The sequence below is a fragment of the Labrus mixtus genome, chromosome 9 (assembly GCF_963584025.1).
Source record: "Labrus mixtus chromosome 9, fLabMix1.1, whole genome shotgun sequence".
NCBI lineage: Eukaryota > Metazoa > Chordata > Actinopteri > Labriformes > Labridae > Labrus > Labrus mixtus.
Window position 1 is genome coordinate 16,063,708 of NC_083620.1, and position 19,018 is coordinate 16,082,725.

General features: G+C 39.5%; 1 protein-coding gene across 1 annotated transcript; it reads left to right on the top strand.

Moving 5' to 3' along the window:
• The first annotated feature begins 3,365 nt into the window (after window positions 1–3,365).
• si:ch211-235m3.5 (BICD family-like cargo adapter 1) lies at window positions 3,366–18,677 on the top strand. The gene is made up of 10 exons (XM_061046532.1): window positions 3,366–3,797; window positions 5,399–5,614; window positions 11,054–11,173; window positions 12,081–12,227; window positions 12,753–12,935; window positions 14,864–15,022; window positions 15,896–15,973; window positions 16,455–16,567; window positions 16,787–16,907; window positions 17,806–18,677. Exons 1-10 carry the CDS (start codon window positions 3,552–3,554, stop codon window positions 18,043–18,045), a joined length of 1,623 nt encoding a protein of 540 aa, XP_060902515.1. The 5' UTR covers window positions 3,366–3,551; the 3' UTR covers window positions 18,046–18,677.
• Window positions 18,678–19,018: the final 341 nt, after the last annotated feature.

Below are 19,018 nucleotides of genomic sequence, written 5' to 3' on the forward strand. Positions count from 1 at the left end.
ATCTTTGTGCCCATGCCACCACCTGCTGGCCGGAGTATGTACTGGCATTTCTTCTCCTGTAAAACCAACTCTCAAAATGTTCACTATTTTATGTCAAATTTGGTAGCTTTGGATCTTTCTCATGGATCTAAAAAAATGAACTTTATTTATTACGTAACTGATCAGTATCTACAACAGGAGAACAAAAGGACAACACACAGGCTCAGACAGCACACACTCACTCTGCCATCTCTACAACCGTCTCCCCTCAGGCCACAGATACAGATCTCTCACTTTCCGGACTAATCGAGCCATGTCAAGCTTTGCTCCCACATCCATCAGGCTCATGAACAAATTATCTATTTCCTATTTTTTTTTTTTAAGACCACTCATTTAACCGCTCATAACAATTATTCATGACCTATTTATCATGCTTTTAACAGAGCCACTTGTATGTGTGTGTTTCTGCTGTTGTTTTTATGTCTAGCTGTATGCGTACTGATGTTCTTTTACACAAATGAAGTTCCTAACGGATAAATAAAGTTATTTGAATTTGAATTTGTAATGTTACAATTGATTTGTTGACTTTTTTTAAATAATATACAACAATAATAACATAAACAATATTTGCCTCTCCATTATAGTTGATAGACATTTAAATTTGCAAAAAGGGAAACACATAAGTTCGAGTAGGTCAAAAGGGTTCCCCTTTGTTCACTACAAGTTTCAGATTCATGACATTATGATTCAATTTGACGTGCTAATAATAATTAATGAATCATTAGCAGTATACAAGTAACATTTTCTTTACTCCAAACTCTTCTTGGGGGGAAATAAAACAGCCCTAAATACAAGAAATCTTGTTGTTACATTTCTGTCCACTAGGAGCCAGCAGAGCTCTGGGATGGAATAAATTAAGCATGCTATTGAGACTTGTGTGTTTTTTAATTTAAAGTATAGTCAGCCTACTCAAGTACTGTGTTTAGTACAAATTAAAGACTACTTTTATTAAATATTTCCATTTTTTTTCCACGTTCTACTTTGCAAGAGTCTTCCTTAAACCCCATCATATCGATCCCATGCAGTGAAAACCTCATATTTACACATTTGGTGATTGCTCAAAAGAACAATTAAATGTATTGACTAGACAGAAATATGAAGAACCTATAGAACACTGTGCCCTTTTTAAAGTAGTTTGAATTAGCTCAACAAAAGTACAATGCAACAAGCACATTAATGCAGAATTTAATCCAAAGAATAGTTGAAGACTTAAAGTTACATTTACTTCCCAATTTGCACTTTAACTTTTCATTCGTTCCAGATGATACCTGCAAAACTGTACCTTAATAAGGTTTGAAAGCAGGACTAGAGGAATCTTTTTTTGTACAAGTAACTATTCATGTTAAGTATCTGAATATTTGTTCCAACACTGCTGGGAGACAAAATAGTAATCCCAGCAATCACCTTTTACAATTCACATTATCAAGTCAAAGCTGTCCAAGTCTAGAGGCTGACCATGAGCACTGGGGGTGTGATTTAAAAACACTGATATTATGTGTCACTGACCAAGTTTTGCGCAGCTACACTATTCATTTCTATGATCAATATCTGTATCAGTATGTGCCCTTTCCTCCGAGCATTATTTGGCTCACTCAGCACTCTCAACGCCATCATCAGCTGTATGATGTTTGCTTCAGAATATAGGACTCCTGGTACACACAGACAGAACGATGTCATGGACAGCATGCTTGCTCTCAGCTCTTGACCTCAAGTGCTCTCAGCACTTCATATAAAACATCGAACAGGCTTTTATGGTTCTAGTTGGGTAGCCTTGATTCAATTTCCTCACAGATTCTTACTAACCTTACAGCAGGAAACCTTCAACTTAAGTGTTGTCATAAAATGCGGAGTGACATCAGGGGTCTGAATCATCAGAGGGGTGTTTCTTTTTTTTTTTCATTTCTGTGAGTCTTTCCAAAGTCTTAATAAAACTGTCCCTCCCTCTTACACATGACTGCTTAAATGAACACATGAGCTTCATTAGAGTCATCTGAATGTGTTGTTGTGGCTGACAGGTGTTATTGGTCACACTTGCGGCAACAAGCCTCTCTCTTAGCGGCATACAAAATGAACAGAAACAATGAAGACAGTGGGTGTGTACAACTCAGCTTGCTTGATGCCTGCTGCCATGTACAGAAGCTGTGCCTGCCCTCTGACAACAAAACCTCACCACGCGTCAGGATGCCGCGTCTTTTATTCCCCCGACACTGCCGACCCGGCTCCGTCAAACCCTGCGGAGGCTGACCTTTAACCTCTGGCAAGCTGCCAGACAATGCCTCCCCTCTGTTGCACCGCCCTGATCAGGACCTGTTGGAACATTTATTGGAGGGACAGATGATTAAGAGATTGATCAGCTGCAAGTAATAGAGACTGTGCCTCTACATATAGAGTAGGCATAAAAACATTTCCTCCTTCATTTCTGGACTTCAAAAACATTTTGGTCTAATATGCACTGCAAAAACCAAAATGTCTTTAAAACAGATTTATAAAAGCAAAACAAATAATCAAGTATCGTCTTGAAACAGTGACTCTCACCCTCTCATCATTACTTTACCAAACATTAATATCAGGTGGTAAGAAAACACGTTTTTGTTTTATATGCGGCTAGAGAGCAAAAAGACAGGACACATATTAATAAGTCACAGTAAAATGAAGATGTAAAATTAGGTTGGGGATATCAAAATGAACACCGAAATAAAAAATTCATTCTATTTTACTGCAGTGAAATTAAAGTTGAAGAAAAAAAGATGCCAGAAAATAAGTGATGTTTTGATGGTGTAGGGCTGATAAAATACATTAAACAGGGAAATGGTCAATGAACACATATGGAGAATGAAATGAATTGTGAATTAGGTTTGTTATTTCAAATATAGGCTTACACAACAAATAAAGAGAGAGATGCCAAACTTACAGATCACAGGGAGAGGCATATAGATAGTTGAAATTATATGAAAATGCTGAATTTTCAATGTATTTTTTTATATTTTATATTAATTATTTTACAGGTTTGTAAAATGGTTGAATAAAACCTTACATTTTATCTTATTCTTGGTAGTCATCTTGTGTAGAATAAGGCCATGACAACCAGCTTCATTTCTTGACTAAAGTGATAATCATTGCATTTATTCACATTTGACAGGTGTTTCTGTGCTTTGTGGAAGTTTTCCAGGATAAACAGTGAGCCTTAGTGAGACAGGTGAGTGTGTGGGGTTGTTTACGGTGGGATGGTAACAGTTGCTCAGGTGATTTAAAGACACTCCCACCTGCATAGAGACAGTCATCTGTTGGTGACAGCCGGAGCAGCTCGTACTCAGAGAGTGGAGCTCAAACCTTCAGCGTCACTTACACACAGAGACAGAGAGAGAGAGAGAGAGAGAGTAGGAACACGGTGCAGGTGTAATGGATGGACAAGTTGCCCACACATTGATGTTTTTTGTGGATTTGCCTTAAAAGATATATTTTTTCCATCCAAGGATTCAGCGTTTACATTTTTAATACAAACCTCAATACAAATGGATCGACTAGATGAATGGAGCTTTAAGTCCAAGAGTCTGAATCTGGAGGAGGATTTCTACTTCCACTACGGAGCGGAGGAAATAACAGATTATCAAGACCCCAGCGAACTCCTGGCTGCTCTGAAACAAAAGGAGGAAGAGGTTATTTTGGCAGCCCAGCTGGGAAACGCATTGCTCCTGGAAAACCGTCAGTTAAAAGAGCAGGGCGACAAACTTCATGATCACTACGCAGACAAGCTGGAGGTGAGAAGAATCTTCTGTTTTTATCATACGGTGTCTGAAAATGAACACGGGTAAATTAGACGACAAAAGTAACAGCCTGTGGTTTGGAGAGTCTGAACGACGCGCCTGCTGCAAATGTTTGAAGCGGACGATTGGAAAGTAAAAGTAGCCTAGTTTCCGATACAGTCAGGCTAAGGCATTAACGTTTGTTCTATGTATAGGTTCAATCCCCATAAGTGGTAGGCTATAAGACTCTCTATCTACTTTGGGAGCAAAGTTAAACTTAAAGAATAGAATAGAAAATAAACTCATTTATTTTGGAATAGCAGCTAACATACCGAGTTGTCATTTTCTTTTCCAGAAAGGCTACTTATGTTATTATAGCCTATGAAAAATACACCCATGTGGCAATTTCTGTCAAAAAGCTAAATTTCATCTTTGTTATTCGAGAACAATGGGGCACAATGTAAAAAAAAAAAAAAACCTACAAAGGAAGGATTTAAATAATCAAATACAATACAACATCATAAACATCCAATTAGAATTCATCTGTAAAAGAACTCACATTAAAGTGGGCCTACTAAAAGTTTGAAATAGTTGGTGCAGGTCAAATTTCCGCTATTATTAATGTTTGTGCTCCTATTGTACTCTCTTCTTTTGTGTTTTTTTTCTTTTGTGACTTCAAAGCATTTCTAGCTTAAGAAACATATTAGGTATGTTCACAGGCTGTGAGAGAAACCACCAAGCCGCTTACATGTTACACAAGGAGAGAACTGCTAAATGTTGTAAGCTTATGAAATGACTTGGTGTTGTTTCAATGTCTACAAAACAATATATACATCCGACAGAACAGCAGTGTGGGGCATATCACACCAAAACAATGTTCTTAGTCTCTTTCAAGGTGAATGTCAGCGTAGAGTCTCTTTCATCTGTTCAGTGTTAGATGTTTATCAGGTTGTGATATCAGCTGAAACCACACAGTCAGAACAAATCTGAGGCACGGTGTTAATGTGTCAAGCACTTTGCAAAGAGCAATAAAGATTTGGCGAGGACTTATCTGCATGAAGACTGATAGAGTGTACGAAACAGAAAAATTGATAAATACAATATAATGATGCAACAATAATCTTCTTTGTTGAATATGCTCAGGACTTACATAATTTGGTCAATAAAGTGTCAGAACATTGTGATGGGGAGGCCCTCAAGGTAAAGGTTGATACACTAAAAGTCCCAGTGTATCACTTTCAAACAGATTAGGCTGATATTTTATAAGAAATATAAAAACATTTCATTGGAAATAAACAGACTACATTTTCAGATTCATATAGCATTTCCCATGATCCTTTGGGGCTCTGAATACGGTGTGCAGGTGCATTTGATCATTCTAATGCCTTCTCTTTGCAACAAGTGTCTGTCTTTATTTGGATCCATTTTCATTATTATTACAAATCCTTTGTATACATTCACACAGTCCTTGTTGAATTAACATAACGTGCAATCTGTCCACCCCCGTGTGTGTGTGTGTGTGTGTGTGTGTGTGTGTGTGTGTGTGTGTGTGGTGTGTGTGGTGTGTGTGGTGTGTGTGGTGTGTGTGGTGTGTGTGGGTGTGTGTGTGTGTGTAGGAGCTGGAGCAGGGCAGACATGAGCTGCGGCTGAAGCTGGACGGTTGCCAGTCCCAGTGGGAGATCCAGGTGGGGGAACTGGAGCGGGATGTGAGGGAGCTCAGTGCCCAGGTGGAGCGGCTCACTCAGGCCCTCGGTGAGGCCGAGAGGGACAAGAGGCGCGCCGGGCAGGAGCACAGCGAGGAGACGCAGCGGCTCAGGGAGCAGCTCCACACGGTGAGTCCCGCGCATCAATATCTGCATCATATTATCGAAGAAACCCCTTTTGGCTTACGAAAAGGTAACTGAACCCCCGTGAAACAAACACCTGAGATACTGTGCATCCAAAACGCGCAGGTCTTCTGGCTAAACCAGATAAGATGGACTGAAACAAGATCCACACACTGAAACTCGATGTTCTCTGTAAAGCTTTGTGTATCAGTGTATCTCAATCAAATCTGCTCCACACAGCAAGGCCAAACTCTCAGACTATTTATAGAGTCAGAGCAAGGCAAGCACCAAGGGCACACTTATACACGTTTTGATTTCAAAGAGACATTTTTCATCTTAACTGGAGCTGCAGATGTGGCTCTGGTCAGACAGAAGATCTTAAATCAAAGTATCAGTATGTTGGTAGCAACAGGCAAATGATCCGTGCCAGCATGAAGCAGAAGGAAAACAATTTGTAAATGAGATGGGGAGTGAGAGTTAATGCTATGACCTGATGTCAGGTCCAGGACAAAGGGAGGAAAGCATAGAATAGATCTGTTTGTGAATGTGATTTACTGTATGATGAAGATTTTCAAATTCTCTTTTTTAAATCACTGTGAACTGAAAATCTTAAAGTATTTCATTGTTTGTGTAACAATGCAAAATAACTAAAGGTTTCTCCTCGGGCTGAAGTAAACTCTATTGTTTTTTCCTTTAACCAAAATATTGAAGGCAAAAGCTTTAATCTATCAATTAACAAAAAGAGGAGACAAATTGATTGGAGAAATGTCACTTTCCGCAGCCCTACATGAGAATATTATAATCTAATATAGGGTTTAATAAGTAACTTGAGGTTAACTGTGCTTAGCTATTTGTATGATGTAATGGACAAAAAAAACCTGGCAGCAAACAACTGAGTCAAACAATTTATGAGACGTCTCAGGTCGCATATATATGATCGTCAGCGTTTTCTATGAAGGAAACACTGGGAGGAAAATCAAGCCGATGACGTACTTTACAGCCTCTAATCAGTAAGCGTGGAGGAGCTGATAGGTTCACACAGCTGGACAACCTTGAGGACTTTTCCAGCCTGAGAGAGTCAGGAATATTTTGGTAAACATTAAAGGGTTATGTTAAACACAGACATGGTGGAGCAGCTTTTAATGAGCTGCAAACTCGGGCTGGCAAAGTTCAAAATGAATCCTAACAAACAGAATACTCTCTCCTCCCATGAGTCAAGGTCCGCAGAATAAGGAACTAGGAACGTCTTTACCCCCCCCCCCCCCCCCCCCCCCCCCCGAAATTTCAGAGGAAAGCAGACAGGCAGGCTAGAGGTTCAGGAAAAAGTCAATTAAGTAAAAAAAAAAAAAAGGTTGTGTCTAAGTTTGGGCTGTTCAAGGAGAAGGAAGTGAAGAAAACGTTTTATCTGGCTGCCGAGTAGAGGAAGCATGCAGGCAACTCTGGACTCTGTGTGGTGGTAAAAAAGCAAAGGAGAGCGAATGTGGAGTGAAGGGAGAAAGAGAGTGTGAAGACGCTCCATGTGTGACCGGTCTTCTGGTGCCTCAGTTGCACAGCTGTCTGCTTCGGGTGAGTTGTGTTTCTTTGTACATGAGCTATCACAGTTTTGAATGAAACAGGTGACTTTGGTCTCAATCTGGCTCAATCTGGCTCTCTACTCAGACAATGAACCATTTGATTTTATATTAGAATAAGGAGGTTAACTTTTGCTGCGTAAAAAGGCTGAAAATAGTTACAAATAACTCTAAAGGTCTGAGAGTCGCATTCTTAAAATGTCAAAAACGTTTCTAAACCAACAGTAAAACAAAAACAAAAAAATGAAAATGACTTTGCTATAACCTAAGACTATGAAAATATTAAAATATTCACATTTGGGACCAAAGGGCAATAAAGGAACCAGTTAATATAGACCGATGATTGATTTACAAAATGTGTGAGATCAGCGGCTTCAGTAAAGTTTTTGGTGTAGTTTTATATTCGAAACACACTCAAGATAAATTCAGTGTGTTTTTGCCTCTGAGTCTACATAAGGAAGCTCTGGCAGCTTTCAAATACCTTAGAACCTTAATTGTGTTGATGTAGAGCCTGACAGGAATCTGGAGGAGGACATTGGCTTAACTACGAAAGTTAAGATAGAATAAGATCCTCATGTTTACCAGAAACAACAAAGGAAAGCTCCGATGCATGAGGAAAGATCCTCCGTGACCCTTCCTCCTGATACATTTAAGGAAGCGGCTGTATGAAAACAGCGTCGATGTTTGCCAGATGGTCACATGGTTCAGCAGCAGCGACTGTTTGGACAGTGTGTTGAGGTTAAAATAGCAGAGAGTGACGAGTGATGTCAGAGTGTTTTTCTTCTGACCATGTCGCAAATGTTTTCATTCCAGAAACTGAGACTGAGAAAAATAAACGAGTCGGATGGATGTCTTTGTCCACGTTTCAAAATTTCAGCTCAGTAATTGATTAACAAGAAAATAGGCGCAGTCTGATTCTGAGGAAACTGGAGGCTATCTCAGGTATTTACACTGAAGGAGTGAAAATAACATTCACACATTTTCCTGGCTTAGTTTTGAATACTTTGTGCAAGAAAATGTTCCAAGCCTTCAAATTATCGGTGAATTAACATCAGGATAGGAACACATCTACTGGATGAGAAATGCCAGACTGGAAAAAGGAGTATGATTTTGTTTGATAAGCTGGAAATGTTTGTATTTTGGGCAGAGTCATTTAAGTGTAACAGATTAAAAACATGTGCAGGACATTTGTTTGGACATGTGTCAAGTTAAATAAAGTATAACAATTAGTCGTTTTACAAGTTTGTTCATTTAGATATTTGCTGCAGTCAACATTGAATCCAAATATCACAGGTTCTTCAGTTTACAAAAAGTGTTTGTTTTTCTTCACTTTCTATTTGGCTATAGCTTGTTTGAGTAATCCAATGGTTACGTTTGATATCTTAACATTTAGAAGCATGAAACAAGAAACATTTATTGTCATGCAAGTCTTTTTTGCAAACAAATATTGGCTAAGCATTTTCAGTAAGTCATCTGCGTAAGTGTTGTGACTATTATTTTTCAAATTTTAGTTCAATGTGGTTCTTTTGGTGTCTGGTTGACAGGTGTGTGTTACACATAATGCTAACACGTTACCTTTTCACCCCCTGCTCTACATCCAGTGTAACAGGATCCCTGGCCTCCCAGGCAGTGTATCGCAGTGTTTTATTGGCCGGCTGTGGCGAATCACTCACAGTAGATTTCCGTTATTGTAAAATGAGATGCCTGAATTGAGGCGAGCCTCCGTGACCTCTGCCCTCTCTACAAGCATCAGGCAGCTCACAGACAAAAGGGAAAGACAATAAAGAGATGGCAGAGATATAAATCTTTCATTTTCCCCTTTGATATTGCCCAAACATCCCATCATCCCGGGGGAACGACATCTTTTCTGCACGCTCCCCGAGGGGACAGGCTGTAGCGTGGGTAGTCAGCTGTTAGATTCCTCAGTGTTTGGCTCGGTGAGGGGCCTGTGTGAGGGGATCCGGGGGATATCATCTTTGTGTCTCTACCAAATGGAGCGTCCTCCTTCCACTCATGTTTTGGGGATTCTCAGTGGGTCGCTGCCTCCATTGTGGAAGGGGGCCCATGTCGATGGCATGAGACAGCGTTAATGAAGACTCACACTTGTTCAACTTTAAGCCCCTCTCCCCTCATTTCTCCTCTTGTTTTGTTTTTCTCCATCAGTGCCTGTTTAACTCTCGTCACAAACACACATTTACACTAATTTTATCCCTCACACAGGCCTCACATCCTCTGTCCCCTCGGCTTCACCCTCATGATGTCCGTGTTTACCCTCCGCACACATTGATGTCTAAGCGCATGATGATGTCACAGAGCAGTCCAAGATGCCCTCTGCTCCATCTGCCTAAGAGTCCGCCCTTTCATCTTGTATTGTGTGGCGGTAATGGGACGTGACAGGGGTCCGCCAAACTGCTGAGTAAGGGGAGCTGAGGGACTCTGATCAGGCAGGTGGGGGTTCTGAGGAGGGCATTTGGAGGGCGACAGGTTGGGGGCGTTCACTTGGGTTGCCACACTACAAAAAACATCCCCAAAGATTCCTTTTCTTTAATGGTCAAAGTTTGAGAGAGAAGTTTTGAGAAAGTGAATTATACGTATTATGTATTTTCTATATATATATATAGAAAATACATAATACATTTATTAGCATAAATATATATTATAAAATATGTTTTGCAAATGACTAATTTCTTAGATGGATGTATAACTATAGGAGTAAAGTTGTTTCCATGCTGTTTACAAAATGTCTTTAGCGGAGTGGTTAGTTTGTGCGCCCCATGTAACGAGGCTGTTGTCATTGAATCAGGCGGCCCAGGTTCAAGTCCAACCATTGTTTCCTTTCCCGCATGTCATTCCCCTCCGTCTCTCCATGATCTCTGCCTCTATCCACTGTCCTTTCTCTCCAATAAAAGTCTAAAAAAAAAAGCCCCACAAAAAATCTTTAAAAAATAAAAGGTTTTGTTGACCATCAGACTTTCTCACCAAAATGCTGAGTATGTATACTTGTTACCTGACTGACATGGTAAATGCATTTTCTTTCTCTTTCTCATACAATATTGTGAAAACATCTTTCATGTTTGTATTTTGACTACTGCTGTTGACTTTCAACGAGTCATGTTTGTGACATAAACAAAACAAGTACATAAAGAAAACACTGCTCCTCAGCGCTACTGGTGTTCAAAAAGTCCAAAAGGCTCCTTTAAATCCATGTGTGTGGACATGATAGTGAGCAGGTCAAAAATAACTTTATCTCCACACTTAGTTTTATTGCAATGATTTTTAATAACCAAATAGGTTACAATATCTATACTTAACAAAAGATGTGAGAGCTGTTGTAGAAAAGAAAACAATTTCCTTCATATCCCTATGATCATCTTGTGACCCCAAGGATTTGATCCCTGCTGGGGAACATATTGAAACCATAAGCAGTACCTCTATATGCAGTAATGAAAACATCTATTTGTCTTGTGATTCTTGGCCTTAGGCAGAAACCATCCCAAACATATGTTTTCTTTAAGTTAAATAATCCCTTCCTTTGAGGCAAATAACATAAAAACCTATTTACAGGATCTTATCTCCTTCTATATATTTGGTTATTTTTAGATTCAAGATTGTGGCCTTCAATCTGTCAAAGCTCATGCCTCAGGGGGTTCAAGAAGACAGATACAAACGTATGCTTCCACTTTTCTTGGTCATAGTTTGAAGTTTGTCTGAGTCTTTAGATGTCTCCCTGTCAACATTCTGCTCATGTCTTACAGAAAACAAAATTCACAGGGAGGATTATCCTACAAATTAAAAAGCCCAATGTGTCTTTTCTGTTGTCCCAAATTGATCAAATCTCATGCTTTTTCTCTTTGGTGTCATCTTGTGTCAGCAGGCGATAGAGGTGGAGAGAGCCATGTCCAGTGAGCTGCAGGCTCTAAAACAGGAGCTCCAACAAAAAGGAAGCCACAACAAGCTGCAGGATGAGGAGCTGATCAGTGCCATGAGGGAGCAGGTAACTAACCACTGCAAACTTTATGTATTATGTGAAGCCAAGCCTAAGGAAGGCTGGTCGAGTACAATGTTTTAGGACTGAGGGCATCATGTTCTCAAATGAACAGAATGACCAGTAAACACTGTACCAGCCTGTCGGTTGTGATTATCTCTGGTTAAAAGTGTTGACAGCTTCTGGCTCATATTACTCAGACTTTTTTTTTATAGTAAAGTGCCCTGTACTGAGGAAGGTTTTGGCTCGGAGTTTTTTTTTTCATTTGAGCTTTTTAAGTTAATATTTTCATAAAATAAAGAAAAACAAACATAAAACAGTTTGTGGAGCACATGCAGAAAGTCAACAGAAAGAAAATAAGTCCAAAATGCTACAAAGAGTGAAAATCCTTTTCAAGAAAAAAAAAATCACTTTTTCTGTTTAGAATTTGAACAAAAATGATCATTAAAAAATATTTTAATTAAAATACTTCATATTTTTAAAATATGTGAAACTGAGTCCAAACTTCAAAGAACTTCCTTCGATAATCACAAGAAAATCATAATAGGGCATTTTCATCATTCTACACATTCAGGCTTTGTCTGGCTTTTCCCTTCGAGCACTAAAAACGCCTGTTAATGTAGGTCATATTCTTGTTTGGCTACTCATTTGATGTAGAAGGGAAATGTCTCCTTAGTAACACAAAGTCAATACATTTGGACTGACTTTCAGAATAGAGACAACAGAAAATCACACTGTTAAAAAGAAAAAAAAGTGCTGTACTTGTGTCATTTCTTAAAGTCAAAGAAAACCTGAAAACATATCCCAAACCTCTTCTAACACTCACTTAACTTTGCTAGGGACTAGTTAGAGTGTGTCAGAGATTAAATCTATTTTCATTCATGTGAAAGATCTGTGTGTTTGTGTGTGTCTACAGGTGCTGCGCCTCACCCAGAAGGAGCAGGTGCTAGAGGAGCGTTTGGAGTCTGTGTGTCGAGAAAACAATGAACTGAGGGCCAGTCTGGCCTCTTTACACACACGCCTGGCTTTTCACGACCAACTGAACCAGCAGCACAGCCAGCAGGTACACACACACACACACACACACACACACACACACACACACACACACACACACACACACTATGGCAGACAAGGCAACACAAAACAGCTCAGTTGGTGTATGAATGAGAGGCTCAATAACAAAGGGATTTTGTGCACCCTGCCTGGCGGTCTGGGTTTCGGCGGGATTGTGGAAAGAATTTATAAACAATCACCTCATCCCCGTCATTGTAACTTTGACCCGAAAATCTGGATTCCTCTTGTGTTCTTTTGGTTTCATGTTGGACTGCAGGTTGGAATCTGGCAAGTCAGGATTTCTCTTACATGACAGCTTTTAAAAAACAAACAAAGATGGTCGTTGGTTAAAATAATTTTGTGTAATCATCACATCTTCCTCTGTTATGAGAATCATATTTGTGTTTAACTTTTATCTCTATCACTTGTTGTACATGTTGGTAACTTCAGAGGCATATCAGTGCATTCAGGTTTAATCTCTTTGTTTATGTCCGTGTTCAAGTATGTGTCTGCACCTCCTCGTGTTTTTCAGCTAGCCGAGGCGTGGCAGAAAGTGGAGGCAGCGAAGGGTCGTTCACACCAGCTGCAGGCACAGGTGGAAGAGCTTCAGGAGGAAGTGTCCCTGCAGGAAGCCAGGAGCCAAGGAGATGCTTCGTTGCTGTCTGAGCTGGAGAGCAGCCTGGAGACTGCATCGCTTGGAGTCAGCAAAGAAGAGGTATCAAAGAATCAGCAGAAGAGATGATTACAGTCAGAATACTTTTTCTTCAATCACTAAGGGAGAAAGAAATCTGATAGCTATCATTGGTCGGCCTACAGAGACAAAATTGGGAGTTAGAAATAAGTAAACCTGCAGGAACTTTCAAGCCTGCTTCTTGTCTCTGCTGGGGGCTAGCAGTTTAAGGCTAAATTAGGCAAAACACAAGTATGTTATTCTGTGCTGATGAGGCCTGAGTGGCATCGTGGGAAATGTTGGTTTGGACAAAGATATAGAATATGTGAGAAAAAGCAAATGTCTCATTGTCTATTTCGTACTTTTAGCTTGTCCAAAGCGAGTCTCTTCATGTTAAAAAGAGTGCTCTTTGTACTTTCGTGCTTCTTTATTAAGATAAAGGTGGAAGATATCACAACACTTAACATCAAGTGACATAACATTTAAGATTAAACCAACATTTCTGTGTTGTTATTCGAACCAAAAACTTTTTCTCAATTGACTTTTAAGAGGTTCTAATATATATATATATAACATATATCATAAACATATCAATATTCTGATGGTGAGAGATGATAAATCTATGTGAAACACTCTTAGCATTCAATGACAGAGCATGATACCATTTTTTAACACAGAAACTGTGAATTCTTCAGATGAATTGTACATAATGAAAGTGCCCAGAAGTAAGAAAAAAAAAAAGATGATTAGGACCACACATGGCCTGTATGGGGGCTATAAATCAAAGCAGTTGTACATTCTGAGCAGTGTAAGTGATCGAAACACCAGCAGGGTTTAGTTTGGGACAGGCTGCACTGACTTTATCTTGACACTGTGGTTGGTAAGTGTTGCTAGTGGGTTTCTTCTTTTGTGGTTCTGCACAGTGTGATGTTTTTTTCCTGTGATAACTGGAAACAAGCAAACGACGCTGAAAGAAACACATCAGTGGCACCAGTGGATAATCATCTGAAAGATAAATTGAAGGAAACATATAACTGTTGTTATAATGAGAGACGCGCAGACAGAACATAGGTTCGTCAAGACACTGTGACTTGTGTTTGACGCAAAAACACGCTCTAAGAGGAGAAGGTGTGAAGGTTCTGATTTCCAGAATAAAGACATCACAAAGAAACATAAAAGAACACTTGTTAAAGAAGACGTCAAATGACGTTTCTGCGAGAGCAGGAAAACTGACTACCAATGCGTCTGATCCCCCTCTCTTCTGGTTTCTTCTATTATTGTTTTGGTCAGGCAGGAAAGTGTGATATATAACTGTTCTCATGAGTCATCGCTACGTTTCCTGTTTGCCATAGCCACAATGTTGAGTTTCCTTGTTTCAAGGATTTTGGTCCATGTTTTAATCTGTTTCTGAAAACTTATCACAAAATCAGCAGTGGTTTCAAAGTATTTAACTTAATAAAATAGATATGACATTTGAGAATGACCCTGTATAGTCAACAAAAGTTGCTAGCTCAAAGCTTTAGAATTCCTAAGACAGCGAATCATCTGCCATCCTCTTGTTGGGAAATATGTAATAGGCCATTACATTTTTCTCCGAGTCATTATTATACGAGATCAGTATCGTCATGTGATATGACCGACTCAAGGGAAGTTAAATAAAGAGATGAGGTCATGCTGGCCCCTCCCAGTGTGTAAATACTTAACAGTAATGATCAGGTGTAAAGAAAAATAAATGAACAGAACATGAAAGATGTGAGAAGTTTTTCCTTGTTTATTACCCATTTTTTGTTGGTAACTTTTCTTTTAAACAGTTGAAACATTAACTCTTATAATATAGGTCAGATATACTGTTGCAGCCTCCAAGCTTTACCAATTGTACTTTGAGAGTAACTCGACACTTCTCAGCTAAACTGACACTTTAAAGCTCAAGGTCATAACTAACATATATCATCCTCTTCTCTTGTTCTACACAGATAAAGCAAGAAATGGGGTCTATCCTTCAGTTACTGCTCCCACTGACCCAGCCGCTGAGCAGCACAGAGATATCCGAGGATCATCAGGACGATCTGCAGGCGATGCTGCTGCGGCTAAAGGAAGTGGCTCAAACTGTGGCTCATGCGCCCGGCCCTGAGGTAAGGCATTGTCATCAATGAATGAGACAGGAGAGGAAATGCAAAACAAACGACTGACCTTGTTGACAACACACTCATTCAATTCTCTTTTATGTCTTTCTGTTCTATTTTTTTTTTTATATTTCCCATTATAGTGCACATAAAAACGTAATATACTATATGTCCTTTGTGCCAGCATTTCTGGGGCTGATGAATAATCATTCAAACAATCACATTTATTGATGTATAAAAAAGGTTGTCTCATGAAACTTTGAATACTTAATGTTTTAGATGGATTAAAGCAAGAAACGCATACATTTAAAAAAAATATTACCTTTTAAAAAATATGTAATTTTATACATTTGTAGGATAGTTCTGCAGACTGGTGCATTTGAAACACAGCTTTAAAATAAGAATATAATTCTTTAACCCCTATGTTAGCATTTTTTGGTGTTTAACTTTTAGTATGATGGATTTTACCATTTGGAAGAGAACAATGGATAAAGAAAATGCATGAAAGACATTAGACAATAACTTAATTCAAAGTAAGCTGAACTATCACCCTGTGGCCGTTGAAGGCACCAGGCTGAGGAACTGAGTGTCCTTGTTTGTGCAGAAGATGTCAATGAATTGTTGTACTCCAGGTTACATACTCCACTAAGCCTCTATCGGCCACAAGCGAGCAGGTACAATTGTTCACTTGTGTCTCCTGACGTTTGTATCCCATCCAGACCAGTAACAGGCATTTACCACTGTAACTCAATATTCTCGCCCGCCTCTTCCTCATTGGAGCGCCGTGCAAATAGGCCAACGCCACAGAAACTCCTTTCTGGTGTAAATATCTGTGAAATGCTCGGCTGACACCTGATCACTGTGTTAATGTGTCTGTCCCAGGAGCTGAATCATGCCTTTGTTGACGGGACGGGTGATCAGTGTGGGAATCTGAGTGCAGCACAGGAGCTGCGAGATCAGGTAACCATAGAGATGAACAGACGAGTGTATCAGGGAGGAGCAGCGAGCCATTATTATAGAGTTTTGACTGCCAGTTCTGACCTCACTTCTTTTATTTTAAACCATGTCAGTGTCACAGATATACAGTGAGATTCTTTATATGGCATAAATTACTTTAAAAAGTGCATGCATGATGGAGGTCTTGTAATTTAATTTGAAAATGTGTACCACGACAAATTTTGCATCCCTCTTATTGAGATAATCTCCAAATCAAAAATAAGATCACAATTAGTATTCAGTTTAAAAATGACATCACTCTCACTGTTTTTGTATTATCATAATGAGAATTTAAACACATAACATTTCAAGTCCTTAACCATTTTGAAAAGGTTCAGCAAAAGTGCTCAATTTTGTGCTTTAAAAAGATACGGAAACTGATTTACAGTTTTTACAGTAAGTTTGACGTGGTGGTCTAAACATAGATCATTTCTTCTTTCTCCAGAATGTCGTGCTGCAGCAGCAGAACACAGAGCTGAGGCAGAAGCTGCAGAGCGTACAGGAGAACAATGAAGCTGTCCAGCAGGCCATCAAGGACCGAGACGAAGCCATAGCCAAGTGAGAAGAAATACTTATTCGCTGCCTGATAGTATCAAATATATCCAGATGCCTTTGACAGACTATTTTGGGTTTAATATTCAGTGAAATATGAATTATTCTCTCAGAAACAGGAGAGACACAGAGCATTTCTTGCGGCATATGTAAAATGTTTTAATATGCCTTTTTTTTTGTATAATATGATTGTGATTCCGTTGACTTATGTTCATATATTTGCAGGAAAAATCTGATGGAGGTCGAGCTGGTGAGAAGTAAAAATGACATGATGTGCCTGAACAACCAGCTATTAGAAGCTATCCAACGGAAACTGGAGCTGTCACAGGAGCTGGAGGCCTGGCAGGTGGGTTCCTTTTTCTCTATTCAGCTTTTTGTCCATTTAGTCAGGTCTGATGTTTCATAAACCAGCCAACTCCATGCCTCATGCTGTGTCTTAGTCACATTGTCAAAAGACTTGGACTCTCTGAGCAAATCCAGAATAAATACTTGTATTTATACCCTAAAGATAAAGCTCAGTATCCCTTTTAAAGCCATGCTGTCAGCAGTTTCAGTGCTAATTTACCAGGACAGGATGGATGTATCTCAGTTTGTGTCCTCAGTAGGAGGTCAGGGACAGATGCTGTAATCTCTCTCTCCCAGTCCTATCAATTTGGAGGACTATGAGAGGCAAGTGTCTCTTTCTGCTGCACAGTCACTATGCCAAGCTGAGCCATCTGCCGGAAATTAGGATCTTTCATGTTCAAATGGAGATAAAAAAAAATAAAAATATTTGGAGCAAATCACTGAGGGAACTTGAGAAATACAGATCAAAAACAGATAAATGCAGTGATCAGTCCACACAAAGAACACTGACGACCGGCAACTACATGGCTTTCTAAACATTTCAAGAGTCCAGATTCGAGACTTACTGAGATAATGCTTTTGCTGTTTTAGCTCAATGTCATTTCAGTCTTCAGTTCTCTGAATCTGCCTTTGAGCATTCCATGAAGTTATTGTCTTTTAAAACAGTCGTTGAATGAAACAAAAATGGACTCTAAGAGCATGTCTAAATCTATATACTTGTCAAATAATCAGACGAAACAATGTTTTTCCATTTCTGAATACTTAATTTGTAGCTGGGTTCTGTACTCGCCTTCAAGACCTGGGTACTGATGTTTACGACAAATGTCACTCAAAAATACTTGAATTGTGAGATTGTTCGAAATCCTGCTCACATTCTCTTCTTCCTCACCTTCTCTCAGGACGACATTCAGGTCATCATCAACCAGCAGCTCAGGTCACAGCAGCAGTCGGAGCTTCCTCAGAAGAAGTCACCATCCAACGGCATGTCCTTCTTCCGCAGGCCAAGCAGTGTGACCTCCACCTGGACACGACAGCCCTCCTCCTCCTCCACCTGGAATTCAGACTCTAATCAGGACAAAACCAAGTCCCCCTGGAGGGACTGGTTAAGACGGGGGAAAGGGGTGCAGTATGGTAAATAGTGGACATTGAGTGAACCAAAGCTCCAGGAGGTAAAAAAGGAAGTCCAACTGCAGCTTTCTGTACATCAAATATGGTGAAAAGAAGCCATAGAGACACTTTGAATTCAGTACTGAAGCACAGAGCCACTACGAACAAAGACTTATCAAGAACCCTCTTACCTAAAAACATTTCACTGAGGCTGAGCCTTCCTATTACTGTGATGACTCCAGCTAATTTCACAGAATTATGTTCAAAGCTTTGCTTTAGGTTGTAAATAATGTGCCTTATTTTGTCATATTGTAAATGTATGTGTATGTCTTTTTACATAAACAGCAGGTGTAAAGAGTATGTGTTCAAATTATTTAACATCACAAAATCGAAGTGAAAGAGAAGACTGGACAGAAGTTTCATGACTGAACTGTAAAACTCTATTCATGCTGAATTTTGTCTCATACCAAGTTGGAAAAAAGAGAAGCCAGTTTTCTAAACAAAGCTAATCATGTTAAAATGTTGATCGTATACGATACTGTGTATGTCTTCACATAAATGATCACGTTTTTTTTTTGTGTTTTATTTTCTCTGGATGATAACTTGGTATGGTATGTGTTTGTTCTGTGACTCAATGCTCAGTATTAAAGCTGTTTAGATCAAACTTGGTTTTATTTCCTGCCTCACTGATCACATCTGGAGTACTTGTCAAATCATTTCATAACACATCTGTTCAGGTGGAGAAGTTTGATATTGGATACATTGAAATGGTGGGAATTGCGCAGCTGACACAACATATAAACAAAAATGTGCTACGTGGTTTACAGGGAAGCTATACTACCGTTGTAAAAAGGGTTTCCCTGAAATGCAGACCCTCATACCCAAATGTAAACTAAGGAACTCAGTTTAATGAGGGGGGGCGCTCTTGAGTTAACATTAAGAATGATCCAGAATGAAGCCTGCTGCTGCCCTCTGCTGACAGCCAGCATACACATCAGTGAAAAA

Bases quoted from the DNA above. Each gene is read 5' to 3' on its own strand.
- si:ch211-235m3.5 (XM_061046532.1), top strand. From the start codon at position 3,552: ATGGATCGACTAGATGAATGGAGCTTTAAGTCCAAGAGTCTGAATCTG. The intron at 15,023-15,895 runs GTAAGGCATTGT...TGTCTGTCCCAG, and splicing joins CTCATGCGCCCGGCCCTGAG to GAGCTGAATCATGCCTTTGT. The intron at 15,974-16,454 runs GTAACCATAGAG...TTCTTTCTCCAG, and splicing joins CACAGGAGCTGCGAGATCAG to AATGTCGTGCTGCAGCAGCA.